Raw genomic sequence first — 22,036 nt, 5'->3', positions numbered from 1 at the left:
CATGAAAATATTAGAAATGAGTAATAAAGATGAGTTTAAGGATAATTTTATTAATAGACGAGACACAGAAAACATATTTTGAGGCACTGTGTATTAGGCACAATTGGTGTCTAAACTTAGGTGCTCTAAATGCTTAATCTCAAGTAATACTTACTATAAAACAGAGAAGTTGAGTCTTAGATCAAAAACTTACCCAAAATCACACAAACAGAAGTGGAAGAGCTAAAATTCAACTCCATTTTTTTCTGACTTAAGCCCTCTTAACTATAGAGCTATTCTATTTATCCAGTAGATGGTCTAATTGACTGATCAGGATCTCTGAAGGAAAATTTAAGCTATTGATATATATTTGGAAGCCAAATGCATACAGATTAAAACAAAAACCATGGACGTATATAAGACTGTAAAGTGAGGGGAACATATATAGAGAAAAAGATAAATGCCCAAGATAAAAGTCCAAGGACCAACCACACCTATGTTAAAAGAGGAGCCAACAAAATGGCATAAATATGAATGACCAGACAGGCATGAGGAAAACTAGAAAAAAACGTTTACATCAAAGCAACCTTATCTTAAGGTAGTGTAAGCACTGATGGACATGAGGTCAAAAGGTAAGAGGTGTTAATTGGATTTAACAACACTGAGGTCGTTAATTAAGGTAAGCAATTTGAGCTGAACGGCTAAATTGGAGAGCAGCATTGGAGTTAAGTTAAAGAGCAAGCAGGAGATAAGATACTGGACACACAAAGTATAGCTAAATTCTTCCAGGAGAATAGCTGTGAGTATGAATGTCTTTGAGTATGAATGTGTGAATGTGTAAAATTAAGTCTTATTGTTGTTTAAATGGTGGAAGGGAGAGAGGATAACTGATAGATGAAAAGAAAGGGTCAAAGGGAGTGGATCCAGAGCTTTAAAGGTAGGGATAAATCTCTTCTGCTCTAATAGGCAGTGAAAAGTAGAGAACAGCTGTGAATAGATTTTAAGAATCTCTGACAGAAATTTAAGAGAGTTTTATTCCAATGGTTCTCAAGTTTTTTAGCCCCAGGACTCCTTTTCATTCTTAAAAATTACTGCTAGCATCAAAAAGCTTTTGTTTATGTGGTTTATATCTATTGATATTTACCAAATCAAGTTAAAACAGAAAATTTTAAGAGACTCATTTACTAATTTAAAAATAACAATAAACCCAAGCTATGTTAACATAAATAACATTGTTTTATTTTTTAAAAATCTATGTTTTTCAAAACAAAAACAATTTAGGGAGAAAAAGGAATTATTTTACATCTTTGAAAATCTGTTTTAACAGAAGACAGCTGGATTCTCATGTCTGCTTCAGCTCAATCTATTCTGAAATACTGTTTCCTTGAAACATACAAAGAAAAAACCAGCCATACACATATACATAATTGAAAACAGAAAAGTACCTGAATAGCCTTTTCAGGTAAATGTTGATCTTTGTTATTATTACATGGACATGCAATGGGGGTGGTGGTTTCTTAAAGTTCAGCAACAATGCGGAAACCGTATCAATGAACTTTTTGTACTCGGTTACGTTAAAGTCTATTGGTCTACCTAAGACTTTATTTTTACCCATGCATAATTTCCTAATGTCTTGCCCTCGTCATTTGGAAAATATACATTCACTAAGTTATATAAATCTTCTAAACGGTAATATATCTCATTAAACAACATGGAAAAATGTTAATATCATCACCTATCTCATCAGGAAAAAAAAAAGTACTGAAAAGGGGTTAAGCAGAAACCTTTCACAGAAGAAAGCTCCCCCACAACGGCCTCACTCTCACACATTTCTCCTTGCTTTGAAACTAAAGAACAAAATTCTCTTGGTATTGAACATATGGTCTGGCTAGCAGGGTACTAGGATTATACAAGGCAGTCAATCATCCCTCTATCAACTTCTAGAAACTCTCTAAATTTAAGGCAGAAAAGAATCAGTTAAGGGGTATAAAACAAGGTCCCTTACCCTTAAAATATCCTTCCTAGAGCCCAAGCTATGGATCTCTCTCTCTTTATACATGTATGTACATATTTTATTTTGGACTCTTTAATAGTGCTACAAACTACACAAGCCTTTCTTCTAGAATTTTCCTTTTATTATTAAAATACTTAAGTGATAGTTGTTCACATTTTTATTTCACTTATCTTTTTACCTTTTCACCATTGCAGGATTGTAAAGATAGATCTTCATAAAGTGTCTTTCCTTCTCATGATAACCATAAAAAGGCCTGAAATACAAGAAATAGATATTTCAATTTATTTTCATCAGAGATGAAATAATGCAACTTATTGCCCTAATTGGACTCAGCTGGCCTAATTATTTATATTGAACATTTATATTGAACCTCCCCCCAAAAAACCAAAACAAAAAGCCTCCAAGAGTTTTTAATTAAACCTACCACAATGTCATATTTCATGACACATGAGATCTTGTTAATTCTTTTAAAAAGTTTTAAAATACCACTTTAAAAAACCTGGGGATAAAAAGGAATAGCAAATTATTTATACTTTAATTTCAACCATCATGGCTCCATTAAAAAGTGGCTCTACTCAGGCCATGCCTGTGAAAGAGAGACCTTCCTTCTGACACTTTCCCCCATTTTTTTCTGTCAGAAACTAAAGCTCTTTATCAACAAAATTCTTTAACTGACAAAGGATGGAAATTGCATTTGTATCTCTTCTCCTTATTTGTCTCTATTATTAATTTGAACATCAAAATTAATTTTACAAGTTCACTAAGGAGAGACAATTTACCTGTTATATATATGTACATATGTGTGCGTGTATAAAACACACACCCAAATCAAATGAAACTGTGAAAACTGTGCAGACAGAATTTAAGAGATTGAAAAGATCATGGCCTTACTAATAACCTATTTATATTGAGGCTGGGTTCAATTCAGGGTATCAGTCAGCAGCAGTAGGGAAAGAGAGAAGCAAAAATCTGTATGATAGAAGGAGAAACAAGTCCTCAATGCAAGAAGGAATAAGTTGAGTTATCATGTTATACTATTTCAGGAGGATCTGAAACTCTAAAACAGACTACCATTTTCAAAGATTATATAATCAGAAACAATACGTAAATAGGTCTGAATTTATAGGCAAAATAAAAAGTATTTGTCTAGTCTGTCTATAAATAAGTAGTTGGTTAAATCTTTAGATGGATAAACTCAGTTTCTTTTCATAAAAAAAAAAAATATGTATTTTCCCCTTATGATGGGCACTAAATAGAACTTACCCTCATTAGAATACCATTTTCTCTCTGTCATGTCTGATAGTGTAGTAGGCTTCAAGTATAGAAGTAAGCTGGCAACACAGTCATTTGAGGCATTTTTTAAAAATAAGCTATTCTAAGCCTTTAGGTCAGAATCATCTGTACGTTTTCTGTAAAGCAATTTCTATTAAAAAGAAAAAGTCTTAAAAGTTCTTTGTCTCATTCTTGCCACTCACTCCAATCTTATCTCATACCCACTCACCCTTTTTCCTCCAGCCATTCCAAACATACCAACCCTTCTAACTTGATCCACTTTCAAGTAACTTACCATTCCCTCTGCCTGGAAAGTTCTGCCCTGAACCACTGCATGGCTTACTTTCAATCTGTCAGACCTCTGCTTAAACTCACCTCCTCTGAAAGGCTTGCACTGACCCTCATTCCCTATCCCCAACCCTTTACCCCCTCTTCAAAAAAAAAATACCACTTCCTGTCCACCCCATTTTTGTTGCTATGAAGGGTGAAAGATACATTGTATCAATGATCTCATTCTCTTTCACTGGCAAAATTCAACTCTTTATTCCTCCTGCTTTGGTGTTTTTCATACACATAAATATAGCTCTTTGTCTAAAGATACAGGGGTTACACTTTTAGCCAGGTAAATGGAAATGAAGAGAGTTAAATCTGCACTGGTATGGTCCATGCTATCCTTGTTTTTGCTAAAGACTTTTAGGTTTTTACAGATAGAATCTTATAAATTTCAAAAGCTGAATACAAAACTATCAAATTTCTACAATTCTTTGTAAATCTAGGAATCTGTTTTTCTATGTATTCTGCCTAAAAATATAGCCTGGACATTCTATAAACTCAGTTTTCTGCTTCTTCTAGCCAAGAGAGTCTCTGTATAATTTAACCTGGAATCCTTACTTCCTACTGCAATCCTTACTTGCTACTGTTGACTTTACTTGATTTTGCCAAAAGAATTTCTCAACCGGGAGACTCTCTGGAAGAAAGTAGAATGGAGCAGAGTCTAAGGTAAATATGCTTATACTTAAGTCTAAGGTAGATATGTTTATACTTAAAAAGTTGCACCTGATAATTGGAGTTAGTTTTTTAATATAATAATGAGAAGGAAAATTATAGTTTTAAAAAATTAATTTAGATGGACTAAGAATCTTTTTATAGACTATTTTCTAGAATCATGGTAGCTAAGTGGCAGGGAACCCCTGAAATGAGCCTAAGGTCATGGTCCTTCCTCTCTTAACCTAGCTTCAGGATAATGCACAGTCTAGGAAGGCTGGAATTAGTTTGTACAAATTTTAATTAGACAGCTAGATGCAACTTTGTCTACCTTAAATAAGTACCCAATATTGAAGGAGTAAAGGACTCACAGAAGCTACAATGCATGGTAAGGGGAAAGGGGACCTTAGAACAGGAGAAAAAAAGAGAATGGCAGTCATAAATTAGACTAAATAGCTCACCTTTGCCTCCAAGTTTCTAGATTTCTATCAACTGCTCTTAAAAATATGGCTATGCTTTTAACAAATGCCCATCAAAAATACAAAAAGGTTGGTGACTCATTATTTCTTCCACTAGGCTGTTTGGAGATTCAACTTTGAAATGAGAATATGTATAGGAAAGTCCGCAGAAATCATTAAACATAAAAAATGCAGAATATAAAGCTGATGATTATCTTTAACCTAATTGTTGCTATCATAGGATGGGTGTGAAATTTCACCTGATTCATTTACTCTATCAGATAGTTATTGAGCCTTCTCTACTAAATGCTCAACACCACACAAGGTGAAAGGGTTATAATGATGGACAGAAAAACATGGTCTTTTTTCTCATGAAACTTACATGCTGGCGCGAGAAAAGCACAAGAACTAATAAACAAAAAATTAAAATAACTGGAAACTACATTAAGTACTCCTTGGAGAAGGAAATGGCAACCCACTCAATGTTCTTGCCTGGAAAACCTCACAGGCAGAGAAGCCTGGAGGGTTACAGTCATGGGGTCACAAAAGAGTAGGATACGACTTAGTGACTAAACAGCAAGAACAATAGTTAAGTACAAAAGGAAACAAGAATGGGCTAAAGATACAAAACAAAAACATCAACCTATTTTAAGAAGGGAAGTCAGAAAACTTCTCTAGAGAGGTGAAGGATTTAAAGTACTGGAGAAGGGCAGAGCACTCAAGGAAAGAAAATTGCATGTACAAAGGTGTGCAAGAGCTCAGTATATCAGAGAAACTGTAAGAAGTCCAGTGTTTCTGGATAGAATAGAAACAGGCATCAGGCTAGGCAGATGTCAGGCGTCAGATCACATAGGCTGTGGTTAGAAGCTTAAATTTTATTCTATAAACAATATGAAGCCACTCAAGGATTTTAAATGATTTTAAAAGGACCCAATTTACATTACAAGAAGAATACTTCTGTAGCTCTGGGGTGAGATAAGAACAGAAGAAGAAAATTCAATTAAAAGGACACTGGTAGTTCAGAAGAAAACCTGGATTCAGGTGGAAGTAGACAGATTTAAGACGGATTTCATAGAGATACATTCAACTCATATGTTCCAGTATGAGCTCCAAACTTTCCTGCCAGCCTGCTCTATCTGCACCAACTCAAAGTTTCGTAGTCATCCTTGATTCTTCTCACAAACCTCATCCAATCAGAGAACAAATCTCGAGGATTCAACTCTCAGAACAGATCTAGAAGCTGACCAGTTCTCTGACCAGTACTCCCCTGCTACTACCCTTGTTCAAGCGTTCATATTTTCTCACCCAGATTAATGAAACAGTCCTAATGTTCTCCCTATTCAACTCTTGTGCTCCTACAATCTATTCTCTACACAGGCTAAAGTAATCCTTTCAAAGTTACATCATGGCTGCTCAAAATCACGTAATAGCTCAGGATAGAAACCAAAGTCCTTAGAATAGCCTACTTCAATGGTTCTCAAACTTGAATATGCATCAGAATCAGCAGAAAGGCTCACAAATTTCTAAGCCTCACAACTAGAGTTTATGATTCATCAGGTCTGGGATCAGAGCAAAGAATGTATTTTTACTATGTTCTCAAGTGTGTTAGTCTGAAGTCCTTCAAGAAGTTCCAAGTAGACCTCACGAGAGAGTGGGAAAGCCACCAGACTTAGATATAGGTCCGATCTAAGTGAAGGAGAGAGAGGGAAGATGAGTGCAAGTGCCTTCTATTGCAATGTGATTCTAGTGAAAGTTCAGAAAGGCTGTCTGAAGTCCCCAAGTGTCTCCCACAAACAGGCCTGTCTTAGTATTCTTACTGTGCTTAGCCACTGGGTGGGAGAAGCCTATGAAAAACGGCTTCAGCTTACATGGGATGATAAATGGATTTCAGTGCAGTAGCTGGGGCCACTGTTCAATTATGTTCCTTGTATTTGGAGATCTGACAGTGCATTCTCATGGTGTCAAACCAGATAAAACTGATTATGGTGATCTACTGGCCAGCATGATCTCCATCCTCTTATATCTCGCTAATCTCATTTTGTCCACTCTCCTTTCCCTCTGCTCCAGCCACCTGGTCTCCATTTTGCTCCCACCCCCCACCTTCAAGTCTTTGCTCGAATGTCATTTACTATGTCAATGACACCTTCCCTGATTACCCGATACAAAACTGCCACCAGTCTGCTTCTCTAACCCACACTAATGATCCTTCTTATCCTGTCCTATATATTTTATTGTATAGCACTAAGTATCATGTAATAAGTCAATAAATTTATTTCATGTGATATTCATTGGTTATTTTCGATTGGTTTTGCATTACTACAATGTAACTTCCACAGGGACAAGGATCTTTGTTTTGTTCACTAGTATATCCCAAGCATCTAGAAGAGTGCCTGGCACATAAAAGGTACTCAATAAATAGTTGATGAATGAATTACATGAATTTCTACAAGAATGTAGAAATGATGAATTTCTATAATTCTAGAAAGCAGAGAAATGGAAAAAGTTAACACAAAAATCACTGTTAACCATTTATCTTTCATTGCAATAAAAATTGATTTAAAAGGTTATGGTAAGAAATTTTATCCCAGTTCCATTAGATTAGAATTAAAGGAAAAATGAATAGAGTATATCTGAATTGGATATATTTTCTTTTAACTGGAATAACAACATAAATACAAAGAAACAGAAATTTGAAAAGATGTTATCATATACTTACATTCCCGATACTAATGACACCTTGAACACGTGCTGAGCAGTGGAAGATGGATTGCCTAAAGCCACATTAAGTGCTCTGTCGATACTGAATGCCATCTGAGACAGATAGCTTTCTGGCTGCTGTCCATAACCATCATATGGCACATAGAGGTAAGGAAAGATGCCATGCAGGTGAAGACATGTCTTCTGACCTAAAATGTAACACATTGTAAAGTTTAGACTGGAGATGCATTTTAAAACCTTAACATTACAAAGCTCAGAATACAAGTCATTTAAATGGTCTAATGACAGCCCAGCTTATCTGAGGGAAGGGCTGAAGAAACTAACCCATAGTTAAAGCCACCTGTATTGACTAGATCTCACAACAGAACATTTAGAAGCATTTTATAAATATAAGCATTAGAGTATGATTTAAATAGTAGTTTTGGTGAAAATATGTTGGGAATACTTCATCTTCACAATCTAACTACTTTTATTACTTCACCAAACTGCCCTATAATACCACATAACACAGTGTCATGAAGCTTACAAAAATTCACTGAAAGCTTAATAATAAATCACATTCCAGTGGGTGGAATTTTGCTATGGAGAGGGGGTAGTTGGGAAGGGCAAAAATGAAATTCTGCTGTAGGGGAAAAAAATCAAAACAGACAAAAACAAAAGACAATCCCTACAGATCAATTGTCTGTAATAGACTTCTGGATATCTAAATTGCACATCTGGTGAAGTGGGACAGGGAAGACACAATGAGGGGAAAAAACAAGCATGCACACTTTCCAGGAAGTCATCACATTAGGCAAGGTGTAGAAAGGGTACATGGGGCTGATCTGCCAACAGACAATCCCGCACAGCCATGACGAAGAAGGTAACGTGAGTGAGCACCCACTAAAGAAAGTGCTACAGAAACAGTAATGTACCCACAGCAAGGTTAAGTAACAAAAAGCAGATGCACTATTACTCTGACCAATCTGGCAGGGCTGTATAAAAGCGGTTCCTGTCCTCAGAACATCGTTCCCTGTTCCCCTTGGGCATGTGCCATTTGTCTGATACAAGCACAGAGGAAAACAGCAGTGATGGAAGAACACACCCATTTGCTCACCCTGTCAGTATCACTGTACTGCTCTGCCAACACTATCCTAAGGCTTCTCCCCCACCTCTTACCCCACTCTTGTTTCCTGGCTTTTTCTTCCTTCAGAAAAGTTTTTGTTTGATCACTATTTCCTATTTATAATTTAGAGTGATTTACATAAAATAAATTTTAAAAGTTTCATGTTCTGTTGATATCTTGTATTAATATTTTTCTAGTGAATAATATCAGCTTGTCATATTTTTAAGAATTAACAAATAAATCTGGAATAGTTATAAAGTATAGCAAAACTGCAAAGGTCACATAATGGAATAAGATCTATGCCCTCCTCAGTACAGTATTCAGATTTGAGCTAACTTTGACATTTTCGAAGAATTACAAATTCTGTTGCTATTAGACCAATTTCAATTTCTAATTTTATGTTACATAATTTCAAAGAAATAAACAAAAACTCTTTCATTTAAAAGCAAATTTCTTATTCTGTTTCATTCTAAATACAACACAATGAAAGTGAAAGTGTTAGTTGCTCAGTCGCACCAGATTCTTTGCGCCCCCTGGACTGTAACCTGCCAGTCTCCTCTGTCCATGGAATTTTCCAAGCAAGAATACTGGAGAGGGTTGCCATTTCCTTCTCCAGGGGATCTTCCTGACCCAGGGATCGAACCCGGATCTCCTAGCATTGCAGACAAGTCTTAACTGTCTGAGTTACCATGCAGCATGATACTGTTTTCTAAATATTGCAGCTTTTAATTCTTTAAATAAAAAAAACTCAAATTGTAATAATGAATGAGTCTTAAAAAATATATTTATCAATTTACTGATGATCTATTTTAATGTTTTTTGAACATCTCATGAAAAAAGGTTATAACCATTACAACTTCTGGATATAAACCAGTTTGGTTAAAAGTAACTGACATGCTAAACCACAGAGTGCTCCAGGGAGGTGAGGAGACAGAATTGTATTCCCTTTTTAAGCTGACAAATAAAATCTAAGACCAGCGATTACAGAATTACTAACATATTTTACAAGTAATACTGTTAAGCTTTAATTTTTTTTAAGCTTTAATTTTAATCAATATCTTAATAATGGAAATTTAGATACATTTTATAAGAAATAATTATAAAATTTCATTTCTAATAGTTTCCTCATAGGCAGGATATTTACAAAGTTCATTTAAACATTTAAAACAGCCTCTTTTTGAATCTCCTGTGGAGTAGGGGCCAGAGAAATGATTTTTCTATTTATAGGTTTTGGAACTATAAAAATTTATGGTGTATGATTTAGGAAAAAAAACAGAAATGATTTATTCAGCAGACACTGGACATCAAGTGCTTTACATGCATTTGTTTCTAAAACTTAGAACAACCTTGCAAGTGCCACAAAGGTTAACTTTCGTAAAATAACATACCTATTAGGTAACAATCAAGATTTAAAATCAGATCAACAAAATCTAAAACCAATGCTCTTTCCATTTAACCATTCTGGTTCAATATTTTTTTTAAAATTAATAACTGGCTTCCTTAATTCTTAATTTCTCAGTTTTTATTTTGTACTATTAACACCTGTTTCTTTATCTGACTCTCCCATCTGACTGCAAACTCTTTGGGACCTGATGCTGTGTTTCAATGATCATAAAATCCCCAGGATCCAGCACAAAACATATGTGTTTAATAGACATTTATTAAATGAATGCAAGAGCTTCCAGCAAAACAGAATAGCTGCTTAAGGAGAAGGAATGGTGTGAAAACCCAGAATATCTGAAAAAACATTTATGAAAACAGAGGGACTCAGATACAACTAAGGCACCACCACCAAGGTTACAGAAGGACGTAGAAAGTTCCCAGCTTACTGTACTTTCCTACCCTGAAGGATCCGAAGTCCCACTCAAAGCTGTAGTCATTGCATCAAAACAGATGCACCTCCATCTAGCTCTACAGCAGCGAGGGATGGCTCAGTGCTTTACTCACCACCCTTTCTCAAGAACAATCTCCTGAAGAGCAACCACAGCATAAGGAATTCTTGGCAGAGCTATAACAGCTCTAACACAGAGTAAGTGTCACAGAAACAAGATAAAATAAGACTCAAAAGTTAAAACAAAGAGAAACGTGTAAAAATGAATGAGAGTCAATGTCTTTTCGGCAACAGTATGTCTTTTATTACTGTAAAATTTGTAGCTCTGCCATAGCATTGCTTGATCTTGACAAGATACAGACTTTTTATTTATTTCCTTCCATTAGCTCTATCCCACACAAATGTGTGGGACCATACAGATGAACAGTCCCTCAGATAAACTCGTCTGCCCTCACCCCGCTAAGGATTAGACTCAGCGGTGAGGAAACCCCCTAAAACCAGTGGTGTGAGCATTAGTGGCTTCTCCCTCATAGAAGCAGCCCACGTAGCTGGTACTACAGACTCAGGTTTCTCCACCATCTCTTTAGTGGCCTAGTTACAATGAATATTCGCCTTCAGTCTCGAGGCATTTCTACTATACTCCAAAGAGTTTCACACAAGATTCTCTTAAGAATGTCTTTCTCAAATTAACAAAAGCTATGCTGCTTCAAAACCTTACTAAATGATTTGGGACTCTGGATATTAGTTATTTCCAGGTAACGTGGATTCAAAGAAAGAAAATATCCCTACTTCCTGAATGTTTCTTATTATTGTTATGTGAAACGGAATTAAGGAAACAAATTCAGTAGGAACAAGGACTGTCGTTGGGAGAATAAGCCTATGTAAACAGGTTTCAAAAAATTTTCCACTGAACTTGTCACAGCATAACTGCTCACTTAAAGACACTATAGCAAAACTTTGTAGAATTGGCTATTTTCCAACTATGTAAGAAGGGATTTTATAACTAAGGTAGGTGCTTCTGTAACAGCCAGTGTTGTGGTACTCTAAATCTAATCTCTCACAGAACTTAAAACTTCACTAAACATTAAGCCCTCTGTATTCCAACATTTCTTTTATTGTTTTCTCACATTTTCTTCTATATTTTGCAAGCCCAGATTTGGGATCTGAATTAACTGTGCTTCTAAAAACTTGTTAGTGTATCTGTAACAAAATGACTTCTGGTTTTGTAGATCCATTTTCAATAATAGAAAGACTAACATATGCCATTCCTCTTATTCAGGGGTCTGAAAATCTTTTTTCTGTTAAGTGGGATACAGTACATATTTTAGGCCTTATGGGCTATATTGTCCCTGCTGTAACTATGGAACTCTGTTGTCGTGGCCTGAAAGCAGTCACAGACAGTACTTAAGTGAATGGCCATGGCCGTGTTCCAATAAAATTTCATTTACAACAGGGGACAAACAGGATTTTGTCCATGGATAGTAATCCCTGCTCTGATTAGACTTCCCTGTCAACAAGAACAGGAAAATTTAATGGCCTCTTTTTTCCTTTTTTTTTTTTTCAAAACAAGCTCATTGGTAATCACAATCAAAATCATACTAGCCTAAGAGAATCTTAGGAGACTGATTCAGAAAAGTTCATTTTGAAATTTGCAAACCCCATCTCCCAAATCTCAATCTACACAAAATTTTAAACAAAACTGTTAGAGCTATGAAACAAATAATAATAATAAAAAAAACTTGGTTATATGAACAGAAAAATTTGTATTTATGAAATTTCTCATGTTTTCTTCTTCATGAAACATCTCTTAAGTTCTGTATTACGATCATTCAATGTTTCCCTCCAGTCTTTCTTTGCCTCCATCACTTCATCTTTCTTTTCCTAGCCGCACAAAAACCACAAAATGAACCAAACAAAACTCCTAATAGTCACAGTTTGAAAGTAAGTGTTATATCACCTATTCTCATGAAAAAAAGAAGTCTTAAGGATATACTGTTAGCCCTAGGCGTTTTTTCCAGGATTTATGCTAAGGAAAAAAGTTAAGAATGTACATAAAGATTTAGATATTAAGATGTTAAGACAGCATAATAATCGTAAAAAATGAAGATAATAAACACCTTCAAATAGGAAATTTAGTAATTATGGTTTACATGTTATCACAGAACATATCTATGGCCCTCATACCAAATCCTGCTTGTCACCTGTCTTTTAAGTAAAGTTTTACTGGAATACACCACACCCATTTGGAATGGTCTATTCCAAATACAGGAGGAGTTGAATAACTGTGACAAAGACCTTCTAGCCCTTAAAGCCTCAAATATATACTATGTGGTATAAAGTTTGCTAACCTCAGTAACAGATGGTATTGATGTATTTCCTAGCATAGAGAGATGCTTATGATATATCTATTTCTGGTGATATTCAGATTTATTTCAATTGTGAAACTATATATATTAAATCAGATAATGGGTGATTTCATTTTCTTTCTTGTTGCTTATAAATAGTTTCTAAATATTATACAATTTGTGTAAAAGACAGGCAGGAAAGAAGTCACCTACTTTTCAATGACCCAGAAATTAAAAACAAAATAATACAAAAACTAAGTATAATTACTAACTCTATTATGGGCATATATATATAACTTCCTATTGAATAGTTTCTCTTCATTTTCTCCCTTCATTTCTAAATAATGCTTCGGGATTTGAGATATATATTCATGGCATTGTATTTTTCAACCAAGGCATACAGGACTTCATTTAGAATCATCAGCTTTAAGTTAGTAATGCTGCATTACTAGCAGAGCTATATCCCTCAAACACCAGATGTTTCACATGGCTGTTTTATTTATACATTTGCTGAATACATCTTTGTATTCTCAGTGCTCAACATGGTTGGTTCCATCATTCGTATATGTAGGCATAAATTTGCTATTCATCAAATAATTTGTGGAAGCCCAATGTTAAGTGCTAGGCCACAGGCTGCTCATAACCACAGTCTCTGATCTCATGGACTTGGCATTCTACTTGGAGATAAAGATGAGTAAACAGGCAATTACAGTATGGTTAGAGGTATGTAATACAGTTTGTGAGAATACAGAAAGGTTTCCCTGACAAAGCAACAAAAAGCAAAGGAGAAAGAATAGCGTGGTATGCAACTGAAAGTGAAAAGGAACATAACAGGGTCCAGAAACAGGAAAAGGCAATTGGGACGGAGCACGAAATGCAATGGAGAGAAGGGCAAAGTGTGTGTGTGTATGTGTACATACACGCGCCTGTGTGTAGACCCTGTGACTTATGCGGATTTGCATTTTCTAATTTCCTTGTGGACACACTGTGAAGAAGTTCGGGACAGAATGGGACTATAACGGGAAGATCTGTTTAGGAGTCTACGGGAGTACTTCTGGCAAGAGATGTCAGTAGAGATGAAGAAAATCTAATTCAAGTAGGATTTAGGGCACAGAATTGAAAAGTAACTGACTCTAATATATGGAGGAAAGGTAAAGGAGAAAGAATAAAAAACGATCCACATTTTTGGTTTAGGCAAATAGATAAACGAGAATATCAAAGAAACTGAGAGAGAAAAATAAATTGATTTATATTTTGAACTTAAGAAATTTTATCTGTCTACAGAAATTCCAAAGATTTACATTAAGCACAATTAGATACAGATGTGGAATTTAAGACAAAGATCTGGGCTAGAGAAGGAAGAAGACAGACTTGCGAGTCTGAGCAACAATTAGGTAAGAATCCTCAGGGGCAATAAGACAGACAATAGAAGGGGTATAGGCCAGAAACTTGAGGAATACTAACATTTAAGGGAGTAATAGAGGATTTTTATTTCTGTGGGATGTAAGAGAATCAGTCCCTGAAAAGAAAAGAGCAGTAACAGTCGGTGAATAATGGAGAGCGTGAGTATGTTAGCAGGCTTCCAGGTGGCTCAGTGGTGAAGAATCAGCCTGCCATGCAGGAGATGCAGGTCCAATCCCTGAGTCAGGAAGATCCCCTGGAGAAGGAGATGGCAGCCCACTCCAGTATTCTTGCCTGGGAAAGCCCATGGACAGAGCAGCCTGGTGGGCTACAGTCCACAGGGTCACAAAAGAGTCAGACATGACTTAGTGATTAAACAACAACAAAGTATGTTAGCCATGGAACCAGAGTTCCAAGGGTCCAGTAGAAACATATAAGAGAAAAACAAGCAAAGAGAAGCTGCATAAGAGACTGGAAACAGAATGCTAATAAAAATACATAACAATGGAAAGAAGTACATTCAGAAAGGCAGAGGAAGTAATTAGTAAAAATACTAATTCAAGAAGATATATGCACCCCAAAAATTCACAGCAGCATTTTTTATAATTTCCAAGATATGGAAGCAACCTAAGTGTTCATCAGCAGATGCACGGATAAAGAAGCTGTGTGCATATGTATACATACACACACACACACCCCCCAGAATACTACTTGGCCATAAAAAAAGATTGAAATTTTGCCATATGTAACAGCATGGATGGATTTGGACAGTATTATGGTCAGTGATACTTATGCTGCGCAGCACTGGAGTGGTGAACTGCTGAGAGGACATACCCCACATGCAAGGTCAGGAGCGGTGGCTGAGAGGAGATACTCCACGTGCAAGGTCAGCAGCAGCGGCTGGGAGGAGATGGCTGTGAGGAGATACCGCACGTCCAAGGTAAGGAGCAGCTGTGAAGAGATACCCCACGTCCAAGGTAGGAGAAACCCCAATAAGACAATAGGCACTGAGAGAGGGCATCAGAGGGTAGACAGACTGAAACCACAGTCACAGACAACAGGCCAATCTGATCACATGTCTAACTCAGTGAAACTAGGTCATGTCGTGTGGGGCCACCCAAGATGGACGGGTCATGGTGGAGAGATCTGACAGAATGTGGTCCATTGGAGAAGGGAGCGGCAAATCATTTCAGTATTCTTGCCTTGAGAACCCCATGAACAGTATGAAAAGGCAAAATAATAGGACACTGAAAGATGAACTCCCCAGGTTGGTAGGTGCCCAATATGCTACTGGAGATCAGTGGAGAAGTAACTCCAGAAAGAATGAAGGGACAGAGCCAAAGCAAAAACAATACCCAGTTGTGGATGTGTCTGAGGATAGAAGCAAGGTCCGATGCTGTAAAGAGCAATACTGCATAGGAACCTGGAATGTCAGGTCCATGAATTAAGGCAAATTGGAAGTCGTCAAACAGGAGATGGCAAGAGTGAACTTGCCATTCTAGGAATCAGCAAACTAAGATTGACTGGAATGGGTGAATTTAACTCAGATGACCATTATATCTACTACTGTGTGCAATAATCCCTTAGAAGAAATACAGTAACCATCATAGTCAACAAAAGAGTCCAAAATGCAGTACCTGGATGCAATCTCAAAAGTGACAGAATTATCTCTGTTCATTTCCAAGGCAAACCATTCAATATCACGGTCAGTTCAGTTCAGTCGCTCAGTCGTGTCCGACTCTTTGCGACCCCATGAATCGCAGCACGCCAGGCCTCCCTGTCCATCACCATCTCCCGGAGTTCACCCAGACCCACGTCCATCGAGTCCATGATGCCATCCAGCCATCTCATCCTGGGTTGTCCCCATAGTAATCCAAGTCTATTCTCTGAGCAATAACACTGAAGTTGCACGGTTCTAGAAAGATCTACAAGACCTTGTAGAACTAACACCCCAAAAGATGTCCTTTTCATTATAGGGTGCTGGAATGCAAAAGTAGGAAGTCAAGAGACAGGGATCAAGACCATCCCCATGGAAAAGAAATGCAAAAAAGCAAAATGGCTATCTGAGGAGGCCTTACAAATAGCTATGAAAAGACGAGAAGCAAAAAGCAAACGAGAAAAGGAAAGATATACCCATTTGAATGCAGAGTTCCAAAGAATAGCAAGGAGAGATAAGAAAGCCTTCCTCAGGGATCAGTGCAAAGAAATAGGAGGAAAACAACAGAATGGGAAAGACTAGAGATCTCTTCAAGAAAATCAGAGGTACCAAGGGAACATTTCATGCAAAGATGGGCTCAATAAGGGACAGAAATGGTATGGACCTAACAGAAGCAGACGATATTAAGAAGAGGTGGCAAGAACACACAGAAGAACTGTACAAAAAAGAGCTTCATGATCCAGATAATCACCTTGGTGTGATGACTCACCTAGAGCCAGACATCCTGGAATGTGAAGTCAAGTGGGCCTTAGGAAGCACCACTGTGAACAAAGCTAGTGGAGGTGATGGAATTCCGGTTGAGCTATTTCATATACTAAAAGATGATGCTGTGAAAATGCTGCACTCAAAATGTCAGCAAATTTGAAAAATTTAGCAGTGGCCACAGGACTGAAAAAGGTAAATTTTCATTCCAATCCCAAAGAAACGCAATGCCAAAGAATGCTCAAACTACCGCACAATTGCACTCATCTCACACGGTAGTAAAGTAATGCTCAAAGTTCTCCAAGCCAGGCTTCAACAGTACGTGGAATGTGAACTTCCAAATGTTCAAGGTGGTTTTAGAAAAGGCAGAGGAACCAGAGATCAAATTGCCAACAGCTGCTGGATCATCGAAAAAGCAAGAGTTCCAGGAAAACATCTATTTCTGCTTTATTGACTATGCCAAAGACTTTGACTGTGTGGATCACAATAAACTGTGGAAAATTCTGAGAGAGATGGGAATACCAGACCACCTGACCTGCCTCTTGAGAAATCTGTATGCAGGTCAGGAAGCAACAGTTAGAACTGGACATGGAACAACAGACTGGTTCCAAATAGGAAAAGGAGTACGTCAAGGCTGTATCCTGTCACCCTGCTTATTTGACTTATATGCAGAGTACATCACATGAGAAACGCTGGGCTGGAAGAAGCACAAGCTGGAATCAAGATTGCCAGGAGAAATATCAATAATCTCAGATAGGCAGATGACACTACCCTTATGGCAGAAAGTGAAGAAGAACTAAAGTGCCTCTTGATGAAAATGAAAGAGGAAAGTGAAGAAGTTGGCTTAAAGCTCAACATTCAGAAAACTAAGATCATGGCATCTGGTCCCATCAGTTCGTGGCAAATAGATGGGGAAATAGTGGAAACAGTCGCTGACTTTATGTTTTTGGGCTCCAAAATCACTGCAGATGGTGATTGCAGGCATAAAATTAAAAGACACTCCTTGGACGCAAAGTTATGACCAACCTGGACAGTATATTAAAAGGCAGACACATTACTTTGCCAACAAAGGTCAGTCTAGTCAAGGCTATGGTTTTTCCGGTGGTCATGTATGGATGTGAGAGTTGGACTATAAAGAAAGCTGAGCGCCAAAGAATTGATGCTTTTGAACTGTGGAGTTGGAGAAGACTCTTGACAGTCCTGTGGACTGCAAGGAGATCCAACCAATCCATCCTAAAGAAATTAGTCCTGGTGTTCGTTGGAAAGATTGATCTTGAAGCTGAAACTCGAAAACTTTGGCCACCTCATGTGAAGAGCTGACTCACTGGAAAAGATCCTGGTGCTGGGAGAGATTGGGGGCAGGAGGAGAAGGGGACGACAGAGGACGAGATGGCTGGATGGCATCACCAACTCAATGGACATGAGTTTAGGTAGACTCCAGAGTTGGTGACGGACAGGGAGGCCTGGCGTGCTGCAGTCCGTGGGGTCTCAAAGAGTCGGACACAACTGAGAGACTAAACTGAAACTGATGCTAAGTGAAATAAGTCAGACAGAGAAACATGATACATCACTTATATGTGGAATCTTAAAAAGTGCAAAACTAGTGAATACAACAGAAAAGACGCACAGACATAGAGAACTAGTGGTTACCAGGAGGGCGATGGAAAGGAGGAGGGGCAATTTACGGGTAGAGGATTTAGAGGTAAACTATTAAGTATAAAATATGCTACAAGGATGTAATTTACAACACAGGGAATATAGCCAATATTTTATAACTATAAATGAAGTATCAGTTCAGTTTAGTCTCTCAGTCGTGTCCGAGTCTTTGTGACCCCATGAATCGCAGCAAGCCAGGCCTCCCTGTCCATCACCAACTCCCAGAGTTCACCCAAACTCATGTCCATCGAGTCGGTGATGCCATCTAGCCATCTCATCCTCTGTCGTCCCCTTCTCCTCCTGCCCTCAATCTCTCCCAGCATCAGGGTCTCTTCCAATGAGTCAACTCTTCACATGAGGTGGCCAAAGTATTGGAATTTCAGATTTAGCATCAGTTCTTCCAAAGAACACCCAGGACTGATCTCCTTTAGAATGGACTGGTTGGATACCTTTAAAAATAATAAACCATTATATTGTACACCTATAACATACTATCAACTGTACCATATCCACTATACTTCAAGAAAAAATTTTTTAAAAGAATACAGATAAACACTGTCAAAATAAACTTTTTTCTGGCACTCAGGAAATTAACTGAAGGACTGTGATAATCCAAGCAATGCTTACTCAGGAAAACCTGTTGATCTTAGCAAGAACAGCAAACTTTGTAGGCTGTTAACTTGTCCTAATGCAATCTCTCATCTCCAGCTCCAGATAAGCGTTGAAAACCAAAATCTTGCTACCATGGTAGCTGTGAAACCTAAAAACCGAGCAGATACTGGAGAGCCAGAATACATTTGCATTCCCCCTCCCCTCGCCCCCGCAAGCACTAGAAAACTCTTACTATTTCACCTGCATGGCAGCTTGCTAGAAAAACTGCATTCTTCAGGCTTTGACAACTCAGAGCTCTCTCAATGTTTACAGTCCTATCTGCAGTGTATTTGCTGAAAATAGTCAATAGCAATTGTTTAACATTGCAGTTTCCTGAACAGATTTTACTAGTTGCAGCTAACAGAGGGTGACCAAAATATTTAAAAGGAAAAACTGAGGAGTCAAATATCCATAAGGGGCTTTGAAAAACTCTGCAACAGTCAGGGAATATACAAGGCTATGCACATATGTGGAGCTGTGTGAACTGCGCAGAAGACCTAACAAGGCCCTAATAATTCACTTCTGGGTGACCTTGAAGCTTTGCTTCAACACACACACACACACACACACACAGCCCCTCAGCAAACGCTAAATAGAGACCTACTGGCTTGAAGCATTTAAAGACATCTCTGGCCAATCAATAACTGACCACCAAGCTAGCTGACCAGACTTCAAAGAACAGAAACTGAACAGAATTAAGCCAGGAAAGTCATTAAAGAAACAAATAGCAACACCAACAACAGAGCAAAACAAATCCTGGGGGTAGGAAGGACTACGGTTATCTTAACTGTCATGTTATTGAAAATATCTAGTTTCCAACAAAAAGTGTAAGACATACAAAGAAACAGGGAAGCATGACCCATACATAGGAAAAAAATCAACAGAAACTGTCTCTGAAGTTGTTGAGATGTTGGTCTTCCTGGACAAAGACCCTAAATCAGCTATTAAAAATATTTTAAAGAAATAAAGGAAGTTACTTATAAAGAATTAAATGAAAGTTTAAGTCACATTTTATATATAAATTTATATATTTAATACATTTATATATAATAATTTTATATTTAGATACAAATATAATACATTTTATATTCTCTACTTAGAAAATATAAATGAAGAGACAAATTATAAAATCAAATAAAAAGTTGACATTTCAATATGAAAATTATATTCCCATCCAATGCAATTAAAAAACACAAAAACTATAATATACACATTTGAGTTGAAAAGAGCAATAATAGAAATGAAAATTTTACTAGAGAAGATAAACAGCACATTTGAACTGGCAAAGGAATCACTGAACTTACAGACAGTTGAGACTCTCCAATCTTATGAAGAAACCTGGGCTTCCCAGGTGGCGCTAGTGGTAAAGAACCCGCCTGCCAAAGCAGGAGACACAAGAGACATGGACTTGATGCCTGGGTCAGGAAGACCCCCTAGAGGAGGGCACGATAACCCCTTCAATATTTTTGCCTGGAGAATCCCTTGGACAGAGGAGCCTGGTGGGCTACAGCCCATAGGGTTGCAAAGAGTCGAACACAACTTAAGCCACTAAGCGCATGCGCGGGTGCGTGTGTGTGGGCGCCACACACAAAGAAAAATGAACAGAGAGCCTCAGAGATCTGTGGGACTACATCAGGTATGCCAACACAATGTGAGTTTCCAAAGGAGAGGAGAGACAAAAAGGAGTGGAAAGAATATCTGAAAAAAGTAACGACAAAAAACTTCTCCAATTTGATGGACAGACAGAAATCATCAAAGTGGCAAAAGGAAAACATTTCTTAGCTACAGAGCTTCCTGAACAAGTTTAATAGCTGACCTCTCACTAGAAACTACGCAGGCCAGTGGGCAGGATGATACGGTCACAGAGATGAAAGAGAGAGACTGTCATCCAAGAATTCTGTATCTAGCTGAAGCACCCTTCAAAAAAGGAAGGAGAGCTAGGTGAGGTGGGAAAAAATAAACTTAAGACATTCCTAGATAAAGGAAAATTGAAAGAATTCATCACTGGCAGACCTGCCCTGTAAGAAACACTGAACGGTTATTTCATTTCAGGCTAAAACGAAAAAACAACAGACAGTAACTCAAATCCACACTAAGTAATAAAAAGCAAGAGTAAAGGTAGCTAAGTAAGTGAACACAAAAGATAATAAAAATGTATATTTGTAACTCTTTTCTTCTGTCTCACTTAAAGGACAGGTGTATTATAAGATTGTATTGATGGGGGCTTCCCTGGTGGTCCAGTGGTTAAGAATCCGCTTTACAATGTGAGGAACATTGGTTCCATCCCAGGTCCGGGAAGATGCTACGTGCCATGTAACAACTAAGCCTGTGCCACAGCAACTAAGCCAATGCTCTGAAGCCCACACGCCCTAGAGCCTGTGCTCTGCAACAGAGAAGCCACCACAACGGAAATCCCGCACCCCACAACCAGAAAGCAGCCCCCACTCTCTGCAACTACAGAAAGCCTGCGAGTAGCAGCAACAACGCACCACAGCCCTCCAAAATAAAATACATAAAGAAATCTAAAAAATTATGTTGATGGGCTTATAATGTATAAAGATATAATTTTTATAATGGTTTTATACTAGAAAAAGTTTTTGTATATTAAAATTGAGATTAATCCAAACTGGACTGTTTTAAATTAAGATGTTAATTGTAATCCTTGTGGCAACCCCAAGCAAAGTAGTGCGTGCGCGCGTGTGTGTGTGTGTGTGTGCGCACGCGCGCGCACGCGCGCGTGCGCGCGCTCCTCTGTCCCTGGAATTCTCTAGGCAAGAATATTAGAGTGGGTTGTCATTCCCTTCTCCAGGGGATCTTCCTGATCTGGGCATCGAACCCAGGTCTTCTGCACTGTGGATAGATTCTTTACCGTCTGAGCTACCAGGGAATCCTAACTCACATATACACAAACACATATATATACATATATACACATAAGAAACAACAACAGAATTAAAATAGTATACTAGAAAATAAAAGTATAAAAGAAGATAACTTTTTCAGCATAAAGGAATAATAGAGCAACATAAAAGCTTTCTGTTTTATACACAGAGAAAACAAAGAGCAAAACAGAAGATGTATTACTGTAACATAACCGTGTAGGTGGCCAAAGGACGCATTATATATTGGCCTATAGTTCTCTGCTCAATAGGGAAGATTAATTTTCCCATATTTATATTCACCAGTACAACTTGGAGTACTGT

General features: G+C 37.7%; 1 protein-coding gene across 5 annotated transcripts in view; it reads right to left on the bottom strand.

The window, feature by feature from the left end:
• The window catches only part of REV3L (REV3 like, DNA directed polymerase zeta catalytic subunit), a 175,596-nt gene that overhangs the window by 109,374 nt on the left and 44,186 nt on the right, over nucleotides 1-22,036 (bottom strand). For all 5 annotated transcript variants that reach the window (XM_069598110.1, XM_069598108.1, XM_069598105.1 and 2 more), the window contains 2 exons: nucleotides 7,424-7,613; nucleotides 2,172-2,246 (listed from right to left, as the gene is read on the bottom strand). In XM_069598110.1, coding sequence (XP_069454211.1) covers nucleotides 2,172-2,246; nucleotides 7,424-7,518 — 170 coding nt within the window. In that variant the 5' untranslated portion in view covers nucleotides 7,519-7,613. The remainder of the gene's footprint in view (nucleotides 1-2,171; nucleotides 2,247-7,423; nucleotides 7,614-22,036) is intronic.

This window comes from Ovis canadensis, chromosome 8, assembly GCF_042477335.2.
Source record: "Ovis canadensis isolate MfBH-ARS-UI-01 breed Bighorn chromosome 8, ARS-UI_OviCan_v2, whole genome shotgun sequence".
Taxonomy (NCBI): Eukaryota; Metazoa; Chordata; class Mammalia; order Artiodactyla; family Bovidae; genus Ovis; species Ovis canadensis.
The sequence above is the reverse complement of the archived record's forward strand: the minus strand, read 5'-3'. Positions and strand labels throughout refer to the sequence as shown.